We start from the raw sequence: 15294 nt of genomic DNA on the forward strand, positions 1-15294 counted from the left end.
ACTGTAAAAATGAGGGTATAAAACAAAATGAGTAACATATAAGCTCTCTTGCGTCACACATGTGCCCTGTCTGGCGTGGTATTCTCTTCCCAGCGGTGCTGTTTTGGGCAGTGCACCTCCAAGTGTGGTCCATGGACCAGCAGCATCACCATCACCTGGAAGCTTGTCAGACATGCAAATTCACCAGAGCCCCATCCACCCCCTGCTTTCTATCTCTGAGGTGAGCCTGGGAATCCATGTTTTCGAAAAGCTATCGAGGGGATTCTTCTGCCTGTGAAATTTGAGCAGCAGATCTGGGAGAATGCAGCCGCCACTCCCCTCATGCTGGGGCTCTTCCGTCATTTCCGTCATCCCCTAGGTCCCATTATTTTACCACCGGCAGCGTACGGTATTTCTTTCTGAGAGGTAATAAGACTAATTCTTTCAAATAACAAAGAGGTTAAAAAGAAAACTCATATAAAGACTTATTGGGCTCTTGCCAGAGACTTAAATAACTCGCAAAGGTTTTGTTAGGTATATCACAGAAGCCGTTTCTGCAGCACGAGGCAGCACGTTTCTGACAACATGTGTATTTCCTCAGTGGGCCTGAGAATTAGAAGAGTGGAATATCGGCGTCCCATTATATGCGGAGGCATTAGGAAACACTATGGTTAAATAACGTAGGCAAATGGTAAGAATCTAGTTCTCTCTAAAAACTGTCTACAGAGATCTTAAGCAACTGGTCCCTGAAATGCGACACAAGTCAACTAACTATTCCAGTCCCCAGCCTGGAGGAGGAAGGTATATGAGAATGAGGAGAAATTAAGAATTTACTTTTGAAATACCTGTGTACCATTATTTTGAGATTAATTTATCCCATATTATTAAGAGATTATTTTATTCTCATTGTGGCTTTTGAAAAACACGATATATATTTTTTCTCTTAAGATCACTCAGATTTTACAAAAATTAAGAAAAAATATGTGAAGTGTGAGTTTTCCCACACCCTGGCTGGAAATACTAAATATCACTCAAGTCTTGATAATTGAGAATCCAGAGCTCCCTATTCCTTTCTTTCAAAATTATGAGAATATTAAGGAAAATAAGATAGACATGAAGTTGATGGGTGGGGACACGTCCTGTTCAGGCACCCTTCCAGTGCAAAGTGTTCTAAAAATATTACACACTTTGATGAACGATGTAAAACTGTAGTCTAGTCAACAGAATGAATGAAAAAAATCTAAAAGAACAGACTGTACAGGGACATAAACACACATCACGAGGTCCAAATGCTTCCCATGCGCAGACTACAAATGCGCCGAGTCAGGAGTGGCGCTCGTCCGGTCTGCGCCTCAGCCCTCACCTGGCTCGCCTGCTCCCTGGCGCTCATGGACTGCAGCAGGCCCTGCATCTCCGCCGCGTGCTCCACCGCCTGCCTGTTTCGGTCACTGAGGAGGTCCTGCAGCGCCCTCTCCTTCCGCTGCAGACGCTGACACAGCTCCTCCGCGACCTCGCTCTGGCCCGGTCCCAGTTTGCAGAGCAGAGTTGCACTGAGATCCTAAGACGGAGGAAAGAGTGTAAGTTTTGAAGGAAAGAATCCCCTCCACGACGTATCGAAGGGTAGACGCTACCACAGGAGGAGCTGTGAGATTCTGAAGAGCAAGTACCGTGTCTTATTCAGTTCTGTCTACCCGGATCTAGCACACAGGATGCTGTACATATGTGCTCAGTGAATGAACACTAACAATACAGGAAGGCTTTCCACTGTTAAAGATGCGACTCACATATTGTTTTGTGAAATAAGTCCTTTCCCTATTTGCTCAGGGCACATAATAAATAATATTAAGTGAGGATCAATGGATACTCAGTTCATTCATTTATTTTCTCCCCAGTGTAACTTCATAGGTGGAACAGGAAATAAGCTGAAAAAGAATGACGAGCGCCACGTTTCTTGGCACGGCGGCACAGCCCCCATTTCACACCTGGGGGATCCGCGCAGCCTGGGCTGCGCGCCGGCTCTGCCACTGAGCGGCGACCTCACCTCACGTCACCTCACGTTGGAAGTCTGTTAACTCATCCATAAAAGAGTATCACAGACTTATGATGATTCAATGCGTTAAGATGCATTAGGCTCTTTAAATGGTACCTGACACAGCATAAGCTCCCTAACTACTAAAGGTTAGCTTTCGTATCAGGTGCATTTTTAGATCTCATCAATTTTCACAATTCCTTTGAGAAAGGTAATTGTCTCCATGAGTTTACAGGTGTAGGGACAAAGGTCCCACGGAAAGCCAATGACTTGTCTTGGCACAGAGTGGAATCAGACTTGGGTCACTGACTCCCAGACTTCAAGAGCCCTCTTCCGAGACTGGAGTTATGTAATCACTACACCAACTGCCTTCAAGTTAAGTACAGTCTTGCCTCGACTTCTTTGTTCCTGTCGTGCAGAGACGTCTGCAACTGCTGAATGATACTTTCTTGTTCCTTTTGCCAGCGGCCAAATTTGGTTTCCATTTCTTCCTTCAGCCACTGGAGGTTTTGACAGGTAGTAGATAACTGTTCCGCTTCCAGGCCTTTGGCCCTCAGAAGGCTCTCCAGACTCTATAGTCACAAGGAAAGCAACCATGAGTCACAAGGCCACCCGCTCCTCAGATAGACAAGAAACCGATTCATCTTTACATCACCTCCTAAATTGTCTAGCAACTTTTTTACAAGAAAAGGAAATTTAGTATTTAATCTAACAATGCCAAACGAATCTATTTTCTATTTTTAGAAACTCCCATCTAGTTTATAGAGAAATATACAGCACATGATAAAGGAAGTATTTTGGAGGAAGCAGGCTATGCTATAGAGGAAGTGAAGGGCTTCTTTAAGAAGTGACAGGTGGTGCGGTGTAAAAGCTCTAAAAGAAATACACGAAAATAGCCCACAGTAATTAATAAAATAAACAAGTGCTCTGGTGGTGGCCATACAGGGACATGCATACAACATTAATGAGAAGGCCATGATACAATAGTCGCACCTGGCGATGTTTATGTAAAAGTATACAGATAGTGACAAGGACTGGAAATTAATTAGAACCTCGTACACAAATCCATATTCATTGCCTCCCCCCCAAAGTTTACGATGATGAAACCAATGACTGCTGTCTTTGTTTGGTTTTGTATTTTTTTTTTTTTCCCTCAAAGCAAATATCCTGGTTTTTAGAAAATGAGGGAAGGGGCCAATGCTTCCGGAGTCCGAGTGGGAGAGGGTGCCGCGTCGGGACAGGTTTCGCTCTCACCTGCATGGTGGCTTCGTTAGAGGACAGGACCCCACGCAGCCTCTCCAGGTCGTGATCGCGCTCTCTCACGGCAAGACGGAGCTGCCGCAGCTCTTTTTCCTTTTCTTCTAGAGAGGAGAACTTCTCGTCTATGGCCCGCTGCAAGGAAAGCAAGCACGCTAAAGCTCCGCCATGGTCGCTGTGATGACCACCCTTTGCCAGTAAGAGTCCGAATGTAAAGGAATGAAACGTCAACTCCGAAAGGCAGCAAATTAAGGAGACACACATTTCTATAGAAGCCGTGTGGGCACAATAACCCACAGCGCTGTCAGCAACAGGAGGGACACACCTCTAGAGCGACGTCTCTATCCTGTATCCGCTGCCGCAGTTTCTCAAGCAACATTTCATTTGCTTCAAAGGTTTTGTCCGAGTTGTCTCGATACTGCAGGAGCTCCTGAAATTCCTAATGAGACCAAAACATATTTTCTTTTATTCGTTTATTCAATATTAGTGGAACTCTCGCACTTTGCCGAGCAATTTTAGTTATTCAGGATAAAAAACAAAATGTGGTCACTCTCAAGGGGAACACAGTTTAGCAGAGATAACAGACATATAACTTGTTTACTCTTCTGTATTGCGTGCGCGCGCATGCGCCTGTGTGTAGCTACCTACTAGGGGCACAAGGATGCACTGTCTAATTTTGCCTGAAGGTGTCACTAAAGATCTCATGGGAGAGGTGCCAGTTGCTCTGAGTCTCCAAAGGACATGAGCTTCTCAAGTGAAGAGGTCACCCGTGGGGGTATTTCTACCAGAGAAAAAAATGCATGCACAATAAACGCAGACTATGAGAACACTGTGTGCTTGGCGAAAGGCGAGGGAGTAACGTGGCTGGAGCTTAGAGCAGGTGGCAGAACGGATCGCTCTCTTCCTTAGTGATCCACTTCTCCCTAAAACTTTCATTTAATCATCTAAATAACTGTGGCAATTTCTATACAAATGTCTTCACCTACGAGACTGAGAGCGGTGGCCATCTCTTCTCTTTGTCTCCAGGCACCTGGCATGCTACCTGACTCACAGAGACGCTGAATAACCACTCACTGAGTAGAGATTAAGTCTTTCGGGTCTGTCTTCATTGTCTCCTACACTTGTGGGTGAGCATCTTGGATCACAGACTGTACTTGCTGTTTATTCTGAATCCTCCTGATTCCCACCTCTCAATGTTCTACAAACTTTCGGGGCTGTCTGAGGCTAGCGATAGCTGAGACCATGATGTGGACTCACCTGAAGCAGCTGCTCTTTGTGACTCAGACTGTGGTTTAGGTGCTGAATGTGTTGCTCCTGGGTTCGAATCTCACTGTATTTTTCAGTCTCCAGGGTAAGAAGCTGTTGGCTCTTATTCTGCAATTCTCCTTGAATCTGCTGCAAGGCTTTTCGCAATTCCTGAATTAAAGAGATTCCCTTTTATAAACAATCCAAAATTTTCACACGGTCACATTAGATATGAAGGTCTTAAAACTTTCCAGGCATGTAGAATGAAATTTAAAGTAGCAGAAAGTGCAATTCTTAAAGTGACTACAGAAATATACATGAATCAAACAGGATGTGGGAAACTGTGGAAACTGAATAGGGACAGAATGTGAATTTGACATTGTAGTTCGATACTAATTTTTTGGTTTAAAAATGACAGATTTTTATAACTGCTAAGCATGACTGTCACACTATGAACCCAGATCTTTTACTATAAGCTCGAGGATAGAATAGTTCTACCACCTTTTTAAATCTTAAAAAAAAAATAGCATATGCTCTAAGCTAACAAGAAACCACTGAGTTACGTGTTTTATTTTAAAATACACGTATGCACGGCTGACTGTGCATGCCATCCCTGGATCTGTTGTCCTTCCCACCTTCCTGTCTCGCTGGCTTTCACGATCCTTCCAGAATAACTCCAGATGTTGCCTCCTTCATGAAGCGTTCCCTTCGCCCTTGCCCAGCCCCTCCTCCTCGCAGTATGTACCACACCGAAATTCTGCTTACGTGACCGTCCCTCACATTAGATTACAAAGAACTTAAGAGAAAGAGCCTGGGATTTTTACTCTTGTGTTTCCAGAACACAGCTCAATATTCAACACATGGTATGAGGGCAGCAAAACGAACTGAACTATTTAGAGTGAGCAAACAAATGACTCGAGGGTTCAATACGAACTGTCCTGATAACAAGTTATTACTGGGGCAAAGTTGGCATTTAGGGCCCCAAAAGGATTAATGATTCACCTGGCTGTGCTGCCAAGAAGCCTCTCTCTGCTGTTCTCTCTCACGGGCCGCGGCCTCTGCAAACTGCACGCGTCGCTCGGCGTCGGCCAGCTGGCGCTCCTTTTGTCGGACCCCCCTCTGGAGCTTCTGGATTTCCAGCTGGCTGCAGAATAGAGCGCTCTGAAGGTCCAGCAAAGCCGCCTGCTGCTGAGCTGCGGAAGCACCTTCTGAACTCTGGAAAAGAGAGTAAAACCCATAACCTCAAGGAAGGCAAGCACTGGGCAGGCCCAGATGACCAGCGAGGTCGAGGCCGTGGCTAAGAATGGCGCGTCCTCGCCCCGGTGACCCTCACGCACATGGAGCTGTCCAAGCTCGCTCTGGTGCAGCATCTCGCGGAGCTTCGCCAGCGTGTCGTTCTGACCTTCGATGACCTGGTACAACTCCTCGGTCTGAAAAGGAGAGAGGAAGTGCCAAACGTATTAGTAAACTAAACAGAAATTCCATTATCTCACCCGTAACAGGACTGTTCCAAAACACCAATTTAGGTCAAACTAGAATTTCCCTGGGCTAAGATTTGTTAGTCTGACAATCTCCATCTCTAAGAAATACAGAATACTTGTCCTCTTGGATGGGACAAATCGTTTCCTCACAGGTTTTAATTGCCAAGTATTTACCTCACTTTCCCTGCTTTTCAGAGTGTCCTTGAGGCTCTGAATTACACCATCTTGCTTCTGAGTTGACTCCTGAGCAGACTTCAGCTCATAGTTCATTTCATTCAGTTTCTCTTGAAGAATCTGAATTCAGCAAAGAAAAACGGTTAGGCCAATGATTTCTTTTAATCTCAAATGGAACCGTAAAGTCCGTCCTCAAATTTAGTTTTAAAGGATTTCTTCAGGAATATCACCTGGCTACTTTTCCCCACGTACAGTAAAGTCCTAAGTCAATCAGCAAGAGAAAGCGGCAGGATGTGTGAGATACTTCCTTCAGTACTCAACGGCGTCAGTTCTCACGCGCTGTGCTTTCTCTAGGATGGCAGCCATACTAGGTGCTTGGCCACACAAGTCACCGTGGATCCCTTACGCAAAGACCAGGGAGCTTCTGCTGTCTATGATGGGTCGGGACTACACCAGGCCCGAAGCTCAGCATCCGAATTACGGTAATTTCCTTCTAAGCGGATGTTAAAATCCATGTGCTATGAGGGGATGAGAGGTTAAGCCAAAGTCAGAAGCACAAACCTCCCGTCTGGGCACCTCATACAGGTAAAGACCTCACTCAAGTTTTCATCACAGACCTAGGAGGCACCGGAAATTCTGATCCGTGCAGAACAGGCTAAATTCCAGATGAGAAATAAAGGACTGTACTTTTAGATCAAATACTACCAGGCACACACAGTGTCCATCTCCCAAGCCCTACTCAGAGAGGCTGACAGACTCGACTAGAGTCAGTCACATCCTCGGGAAAGCTCGTGGTCTCGAAGAGGACACGGGGGTGGACGTACCTTGTTGGTGGCCTCTATTTGCTGGATTTTTTCCTGGAGTTCTGCCACGTGGGAATCGGATACAGGCTGTTGAGTTATAATGGTCTCATTTGCATTCAGCTTTTGTTGTCTGTGTGACTCTTCAGTCATGGGCTAGGAAGAAGCAGCAAGACAACCGAGTTAAGAGTAGCCAACAATAAATTTCATCTTCAAACGTTTTCTGGCACCTTTGCCAGAGGCTTAGAAAACTGGAGCTGTTGCATGAATTATCAGCATGGATTCCTTTTCCGTATTAACGGTACCCGAATCACTTCACCCTCCCTATGCGCCCCAGCTTACCTCCCTACCTCTTTCTATACACTCATAAAAACACTACATATTCAGTTAAAGCAATTAATTCAGAGTTTAGAGAAAGGCGGCTGGTTCAAGATAGAAAATGCTTATGGTGACCAAATATTTGCTTTATCCCATTTTCGATCAGAGAATTCAAAAGGCACACTGATCAAATTTATGCCATCCCTAAGAGGAAAAGTTATATTCCAATTACCTTTCTTATAACATGCCTGTTCGCATTATGGAAAAAAATTGCCAGATTTGAATATGGACTGCACATTAGTAGTATTTTATCAACACTAAGTACTATAGTTATGTAAGAGATGCCCACATCTTTAGGAAGTAAATACTGAAGTGTTTATTGTAAAGGTGCATAATATCTGCAACTAATTATCAAATGGTTTGGGAATAAAAAAAATAATGTGTCTACAGACAAAGGGAATGCTAGACCAAATATAGCAAAATATTCGTAACTGGTGAATCTGGGAGTTCTTTGTACTTCTCTTGTGACTTCTCTAAGTTTAAAATTATTTCAAAATAAAAAGTTAAAAAATTAAAACTAAATTTTAAAATCCACAGTGGTCTGGGAAGGGGGTATGTTTTATAGGAATATCAATTCTCCAAAACAATTAAGATAAAAACGTATTATTCATACGTGGGATGATCAATCTAAGATAAACTTATTGAACTGTACCACTCATTATGAGCTACAGAATTCACTGTGGCATCCAACCCCACCTTTTTCCTCTCTGTTCTCCCCATTCCAATTAGAAAAAATATAAACCCAACGGGAAGAGAACAGAAGGGCAATTGTCATTAATTTTTTCTTCTTTCAAATTCTGATTATCACCTTGCAGAAAGTGGAGTTACAACGGACCTTAGATTAAATCTCTTTCCCACCAGCAACTGAACAGAAGTAAAAAGGTTTCAGAAACAAAACCTTTGCCAGTCCTCCAGTGCTATTCATCAGTTTTTCTCCGTCCTGCATAGCTGTGCCATCTCCGTTGCTCATTATGCTCTTGCCCTGACTATCCAGCACATACTGAGCACCCTCGAATGCAAAGCACTGTGGAGGCTGGAGTGAGGAGCTACATAATAAAGGAACAAGGAGATATGCAATATATCAGATAGTAGTAAGTCTAAATGGTGGATCAGTAAAAGGTCTCTATGAGGCGGCATTTAAATGGACATCTGAATGACAAGGAGCCAGTCCTGCAAAGACCTACAGAACGAGCTGGGCTGAGGGAACAGCACATGGAAAAGACCTACGGTGGACATGAGCCTGGGAAAGAGAAAGCCTACGCGACTAGAGCATCACTTTCCGATAGGAATATAATATGAGCCGTATACGTAATTTAAAATTTCCTAGTATCTTCATTGACTCAGGTAAAAGTAGATGAACATAATTTTAACAAAATGTCTGATTTAACCCAATATGCTATATCCAAAATATTATCATTAACATGTATTCAATAGAAAAATTATTAACAAGATGCTTTATATTCTTTTGGTACCAGTCTTTGGCATGAGGGGTACGCTTCACACTCGGAGTTCAGTCTAGCTACATTTCAAGTGCTTAACAGTCGCATGCGGCTAGTGGACAGAACAGGGCCAGAGCGGAATGGGCCGAGGAGACAGGAACACATGCTGAGGCTGGAAGGAAGGCAGGCGGGGCCCAAGTCACGTACAGCTTCTGGACACCTCGGTTGATGAAATTAAATTTCGTTGTCAGTGAAATGAGAATGGACTGCAGTGTTTTTACCAGAAAAAGAGTTCACTTATTTACATTCTGAAAAGCTCCCTCGAGCTGCTCTGTGGGGGCGGGGTGGGCACCAGCAGAAACAGGGAGGCGGCGGGCAGGAGGCTGCTGCAGGAATACCTCGGGGGACAGGGCAAGGAATGGAGGGGGACAGCAATGAATAGATCTGGATGTGTTTTGAAAGCAGGGTCGTCAGGACTGGATGGTGGGAGAGAAAAAAAGAAAAAGGAATCAAGGAAAATGACTCCCAGAAAAACTGAGATATCAGCTGTTGTGGGGTAACAGGAGTCCTGTGCCCTGAAGCTGTGTGAATTACGTCACACCACAGGGAGGCGACTCCCTCTGTTTTATCATTGAATAAACGATAGAATCATCATTCTAACTGATGATTCTATCATTTATTCAACCATAAAACATTCTCTACAAAACTTGGCTTCTCACTTCTTCAGTGTATAACAACTTTCCAATAACACTTATTTTCCAGATTTAAACTCTAACAAGCAGAATTAAAGAAAACAGTCTCAAGTTTAAAATGGAGGGAAAGGTGGTCACAGTTATGCACTTTAAAGAATTTTAGCGCTGCGAAGAAAACCTTTTAGCATCTGGTCCGATCCTATCTTACATTTAAGGAAATAGGAAAGGTGATAATAATCTGTCCAAAGTTACACAGGAAATCAGGCAAAGGATCCGATTAAACCGAAAGCACTTGAGATGGTAACGTGTCTTCCACCTCTATGAACCTGCTGCCTACCGTAATGCCTGGAATACCGCAGGGAGCAAAGGTTTTTAATTAGTGAACAGGAACAGTAAAAAAAAAAAGCGAACAAACAAAAACAGGCTTGTCTCCTAATTCCCAGTCTCTCTTAGAAATTGACTAGGGAGATGACTGACAGACAGACAGACAGACAGACAGATAATGTTTAATTCAGATATCTGAACAGCAACTTTAAAGCCAAAGAATGCCATGGAAAAGTACATATGAATCTGGACCTTGAACTATCCTGGCTTCAATTTATCACAAAATCCCAAATTCTGTAAATGTAATATACTGCTCTAAAAGCGGGAAGATGTTTGTTTCTTCTTTCTTCGTAATACTTTATCGTTTTACATTTCAGAAAAAAAATGTCCTTTCAGATAATAGTGTCAAAATAGTACTTAGCAAAGTCTCACTGAGTTAACAGCTCATATCGAATGTGTATGAAGCATGGAGCACATTAACCAATAATTCCTAAGAAGATTTTATAGAGCCTGAAATCAGTAATACTTGATTTGGTTAATCACTGTTAATCTCCAGACTATCAGCTACTAAAATCATGTTGTAAGAATAATTTTGAATTAGGTTGCTTTCGACTCAGGACAAACCCTTTCCAGTATCTGAAAAGAGAATTGCTTCCAGGTCCAAGGCTGTGTAATACAAGACCTTTGGGCTAAAAGGCAGTCATTTCGATCTCTTGGGTTAACAGCATTTTTCTTGGCACTTTCTAGTTTTCGCAATAGCAAGTCATAGATCTCAAACTGCTGTAATTTCCTATCCTATTGTTAGGAAGAGGAGATACACAAGAACCATCAACTGGCATAAAATTAAAGGCCTAATCTTTGACCAGCATCTAACGCTTACACCTTCCAAAGGGCCTGATCTAGGTTATGCAGCTGAACCGTGAGCGGTATAATGTACTGCAGTCACTCACACAGGAGCAGACCTGCCATCGCCAGGCCTGAAGCAAAGATCTCCTGCTCTTTGAATTTACATAGAAAAGGAAGTGGCCCATGGGCCAGAGATGAACTGATGTACTCGGGGACCACACCCCTCCTATCACGGCTTTTCTAGTTCAGGGCCAGACAACGAAGAAGAAAATTACCAGCTAGAATAAAGCTTCAAACCTTTCTTCCGATACCTGAACAATCATGGAGGTCTTCAGGCATAAATTCTATAGAAGGCCAATCAATCAACTTATATAACATTAGAAATCAGTAAGCCGAACTACACCGTTGCTGTTTTTCTTATATATAAGGAAGAACAAAAGAGAAAGAGAGGACAAAAGCAATCGGGAGGAACTGTGGTGGTGAGACTTAATAACGCCCAGAAGGGCACAAGTAGAGCATTAAACAAGGAATCGAAAGGACCTTACAGAAAAATCAGTCTTGCTCTTTTGGATAAAAGGTTTTCTTTATATTTGTAGCACAATTTAACTAAAGGATTTTTTTTCTTTCATGTTTTTTCCTTCTACAAACTAAAAACACAACTACCAAAAATAATTTACATTTATTTCTATTCTATCCACATTCGTTCAGAGGAATGGACAACAACCCGTCTGCCTTTGTCCCCCTTAGCTCTGGCTTTGTCATAAAGCACAACAAGCCTTAAGGAGCTTCAATGTCACCCTGACTGAAACAACAGATCAGGGGCCTGAAATTCACGTTTTATTTACAAACACTTTGAGCCCAATTTATCTTTCAATTTTCCCCCACATCCTTATTAGAGAAAATGGCACAATAATTAAACACCATGATTCTTTAAACTGAATGTTATTTTCTCTCTCCTCTCGATTTTTTATTAAACAAACAGTAAAGAATGTAAGCCAGGTGACAGCAGAAAGGTCACATACTACTGTTTTAAACATCTATTTTCCTAATGTCCAATTTAGTGAAGTAAAGGGACTTGACCTAAAGGCACAATGACCATATTTTAAATGTGTTTATTAGGATGACAATTTTCCTCGCAGGATCCCTAAAGAATCCTCCTGGAATCCTTAGGTTATGGGGGGGAGGGGGGCGGGAAAGGCTCCTTGTTTAAAATAAGTAGTTATTTAATTCAATGTGTATCAGGCAATGTGGTTTATTTTATAGAATAGAAAGGTCCTGGCTGAGAACGGTTAGGGATCTTTGCCTGTACCTGGGCTAAGTTATTTAAACCATGAGCTTTCCATATCTCTAAACACAGCCTGCATGAGATGATCTTTAAAATCCTTTCCAACTCCAAAATTTGTTGAGTGCAGGCACCAAAAGACAGTATTTTAAATTAAATATGGAGAAAATACTCCTTTTGTTTTTGCCTTTAATTTTCTAAGTCTTCTCCTTCCTACAATATCGGCCATGTTTTGGAGGGGTTAAAAAGAAGCTTATTTCCCACCCACCCTGCCCAGACTACTTTTAGATCCCAACACGAAAACACCAGGTTTAATTTGTGACATCTATGTCTGGTCACACAAATACTGGAGAGCCCAAATTTAGCTGTGAGGCTCCACTGACAGAAAAGGAAGCACAAGGAAAAAAGTACATAAGCATTAGGCACACTAATATTTGACATTTCATATGAATGAAAACACATTTAAAATTTTTTCATAACACTTTCGCATATGCTGTTTCTGACAATTTCGTGTAAATTTAAAAATGCTTCCCATTTTCTGCTTAAGTTCTTATTGAATGCTAATTTTACATATAACAGAAATACTTTTCAAAAATTTCAACTGACAATCAACAATTTCATTTGTTATCAAGGTCTATATTTCTAGTATGATGTTGACTATATCCGGCTTTCCAAAAATGCCTTCTGGATTGTCCGCCTTTGTAACGTTATCACTGAAGAATCTGTATCAAGCAGAACAGGCCAAGTGTTTCATAAAGTTAACTGCACACACCTAGCATTTACTGTTGCTGTAGAAACAAAATAGCATCTCCCAGGTCCCTGTGCACAGCTAAATTTTAAAAGGTGGCATGAAATCAGTTGAGCAGATTAAGAACAGCTCAAATTAAGATCAACTGCCATATCCTAGTCATTAAGAAATGCAGAGTATCGTAGATGAAACTTTCCTACCAACCAATCGTGGATGAAGACTTTAATATCAAACATCTTCTAGAGGAGCTCAGTAGACAAACTGGCTGGGAACAGTTTTTGTCTTAACGTTTAGAAAAATGACAACACTTGAATTCCCAAGTCTTTTAAGAGCAAGTCCTCATTAGTCTTCAAGTGACATATTAATTTAGTATAAATATTGCCCAGGTGTTACAATGCTTTGGTGAATTAATAGGTTTTCCCCAAACCTTTACCCTACACCCTAATCAGTTTGAGGCATATCTGGGGATAAAAGGTTTAATGCTCCAGGGAAAACTCCCTTACAGAATGGAAGAAAACATCTACGAATCTAAAAATGGAAACAAAAAAAATGGGGAGGGGTGGTAAGAGGGAAGAGTACTACTCAGAAATGATTGTCTCTTCATAGGGTAAAAGTGAATTAGCAATCTTCATCTTTTTGTCTTAAAAAGTCTGCACTTTTAATAATTAATGGAAGGACAACAGATATTGTCACAAAGATTATATAAAGCAAATTATTTGAGTGTTAGTCACGTTTACTAAGTGGGACACAAGCAAAAGGTGCAACAAAAATGGGCTCAATGATTAATTTTCTTAAGTCTAGAATATTATTAACCTTCACCTAGACAGAATCGTGTCAAGCTTGAGGCCAGATAATATGATTGAAAAGGCACTATGTAGCTATCTTGTATACCTGGACCCGAAGTGGCAAATACTCTTCACAGAGATCATCCCACAGCTCCTGCAGGTCTGAAATCTCCAAGGGATAACTGACAGGTGTCTTGTAAAGGGGTTTCAAAGACCTGTTAAGGAAACCGGAACTAACTCCATCTGCCATGATAGGGCCAGGCCTGGCTCCAGGTGGGCTGGATTTCACTGGAATGGGAAGCCTGCTCCCTCGGGGGCTCTGGATGGGTTTATAATCAAGACCTTTAATCATGCTGAGAGCCAGCTCCAGCTTGTGGTTACACATATGCTGTGGCGCCTGTTCATCTGCACAACAGTCACACTTTACAAGCTCCTTTGCACCTCTCTCTGTCTCCTCATCCTTTTGTTGTGGGGGGCTGGCCTGGACGCTTGCGTCCAAAGATTCCACAGAGGATCCCGGTGTCCCCTCCTCCATGCTTTCTCCGTCTGGGGGTAACTTCGTATTTGGTAAGTCAGGTGGCCCAACCTCAGACAATGCTGGTTCCTCAGTGCAAATGCTAGTGGACCACCGGGAAGAAGGGCCACACGAGATACTTCTGGCCACCTTGCGAGGCACTTTACAAATGGCTTCATAGTCAGAATCCGCAACCCGCAAAGCTGCACAGCCACGGCATCTCCTGGGTCGGGTTCCAGGGCCTTCTGAAGCATGGCAGCTGTGCAGCTCCTGAATCTGGTCCTCGTTTTCCACCCAACACTCGAAGCCTGAATAGGCAAAATCTTCCTGGAGCAGCGCAGAGTACCTCACATCGGGTAAGCCGGAAATGTCAACCGTCCCGTTGCCCGCCTTGGTCTCCGCGCCGGAGTCATCGTTATTCTTGCGATACATGCTAGCAATGCAGAACTTGAGGCGGTCCTTCTCCAGCAGCAGCTTCTGCAAGCGCTCAATAGAAAGGGCTTCGATCCGGGCAATAACGGTGTCGAATCTGTAGATCCGATCGAGCATGAAAGCGCACTTGCTGCAAGCGAACTCGGCTTTGCCATCGCGGGAGACATCCTTGCCCAGGACGTGCGAAAGCAGAACCTGGAGGTTGAGCTTGGACGCCGTGTGGAAGATCCAGCGTCTCTGGTTTCCACACAGCTCCCGGGCACAGATCCTGCAAATCTCCTTCATCTTCCCTCCGCGCGGTGGCCCAGCTTCCCCGAGGCGGCCGCCGCTGCTCGGTGATCACTCACTGGCGCTCGGCTGCGCTCCGCCTCCCGCCTCGGTGGCCTCCGGATGGCATGGTACAACCCGGTGGGGTCCCCACGGTGCAGGGCCGCCGCTCTGCCACCCACGCGCGGGCTCCGGGTACCACAGTGGTCAGCCCCGCCCCTCGGGGAGCGCGCGGGCGCAGAACCGCCTCGGGGGGATGCTGAGTGACAGCAGCGCCGGCCGCACTCCGAACCTGCCCCGTCGCCTCCTGCTGTCCCGCCCGCCAGCCGCCGCGTCCGCAACGTCCTCCCTTTCAGCAGGCTGGGCTCGCGGTACTCTAGCTGCCACGGGTCGCTGACGCAAAGGCTCGGGGACCGAGGATCGGATTTCAAGATGGCGTCAGCGGCTCGGCGCCCTCGGCCACCGCAAGTTCCTCTGGGAACTGTAGTCCAGGAGGCCGCACCCCGCTCTACGCATGCGGAATGGCGAGAGCGCGCCACACGCTCCAAATCGGGTCAAGGCTGCTTGCCGCGGGGCACAGACCTGGCTCGCAGTGCGTACCCCAGTGGGGAGAGGGGGTACG

General features: G+C 44.1%; 1 protein-coding gene across 9 annotated transcripts in view; it reads right to left on the bottom strand.

Annotated features, from left to right (window-relative positions):
• The window catches only part of PDE4DIPP2 (myomegalin), a 152098-nt gene that overhangs the window by 52623 nt on the left and 84181 nt on the right, over nt 1-15294 (bottom strand). For 7 of the 9 annotated variants that reach the window (XM_036234995.1, XM_036234996.1, XM_036234992.1 and 4 more), the window contains 9 exons: nt 6990-7121; nt 6166-6285; nt 5848-5940; nt 5513-5725; nt 4523-4681; nt 3591-3704; nt 3263-3400; nt 2401-2580; nt 1343-1537 (listed from right to left, as the gene is read on the bottom strand). In XM_036234995.1, the coding sequence (XP_036090888.1) occupies nt 1343-1537; nt 2401-2580; nt 3263-3400; nt 3591-3704; nt 4523-4681; nt 5513-5725; nt 5848-5940; nt 6166-6285; nt 6990-7121 (1344 nt within the window). Of the gene's footprint in view, nt 1-1342; nt 1538-2400; nt 2581-3262; nt 3401-3590; nt 3705-4522; nt 4682-5512; nt 5726-5847; nt 5941-6165; nt 6286-6989; nt 7122-13565; nt 15082-15294 lie in introns of those variants that run through there. The other 2 variants (XM_036234999.1, XM_036234993.1) reach the window with 1 other exon arrangement.

The sequence above is a fragment of the Rousettus aegyptiacus genome, unplaced genomic scaffold (genome assembly GCF_014176215.1).
Source record: "Rousettus aegyptiacus isolate mRouAeg1 unplaced genomic scaffold, mRouAeg1.p scaffold_m13_p_17, whole genome shotgun sequence".
Classification (NCBI taxonomy): domain Eukaryota; kingdom Metazoa; phylum Chordata; class Mammalia; order Chiroptera; family Pteropodidae; genus Rousettus; species Rousettus aegyptiacus.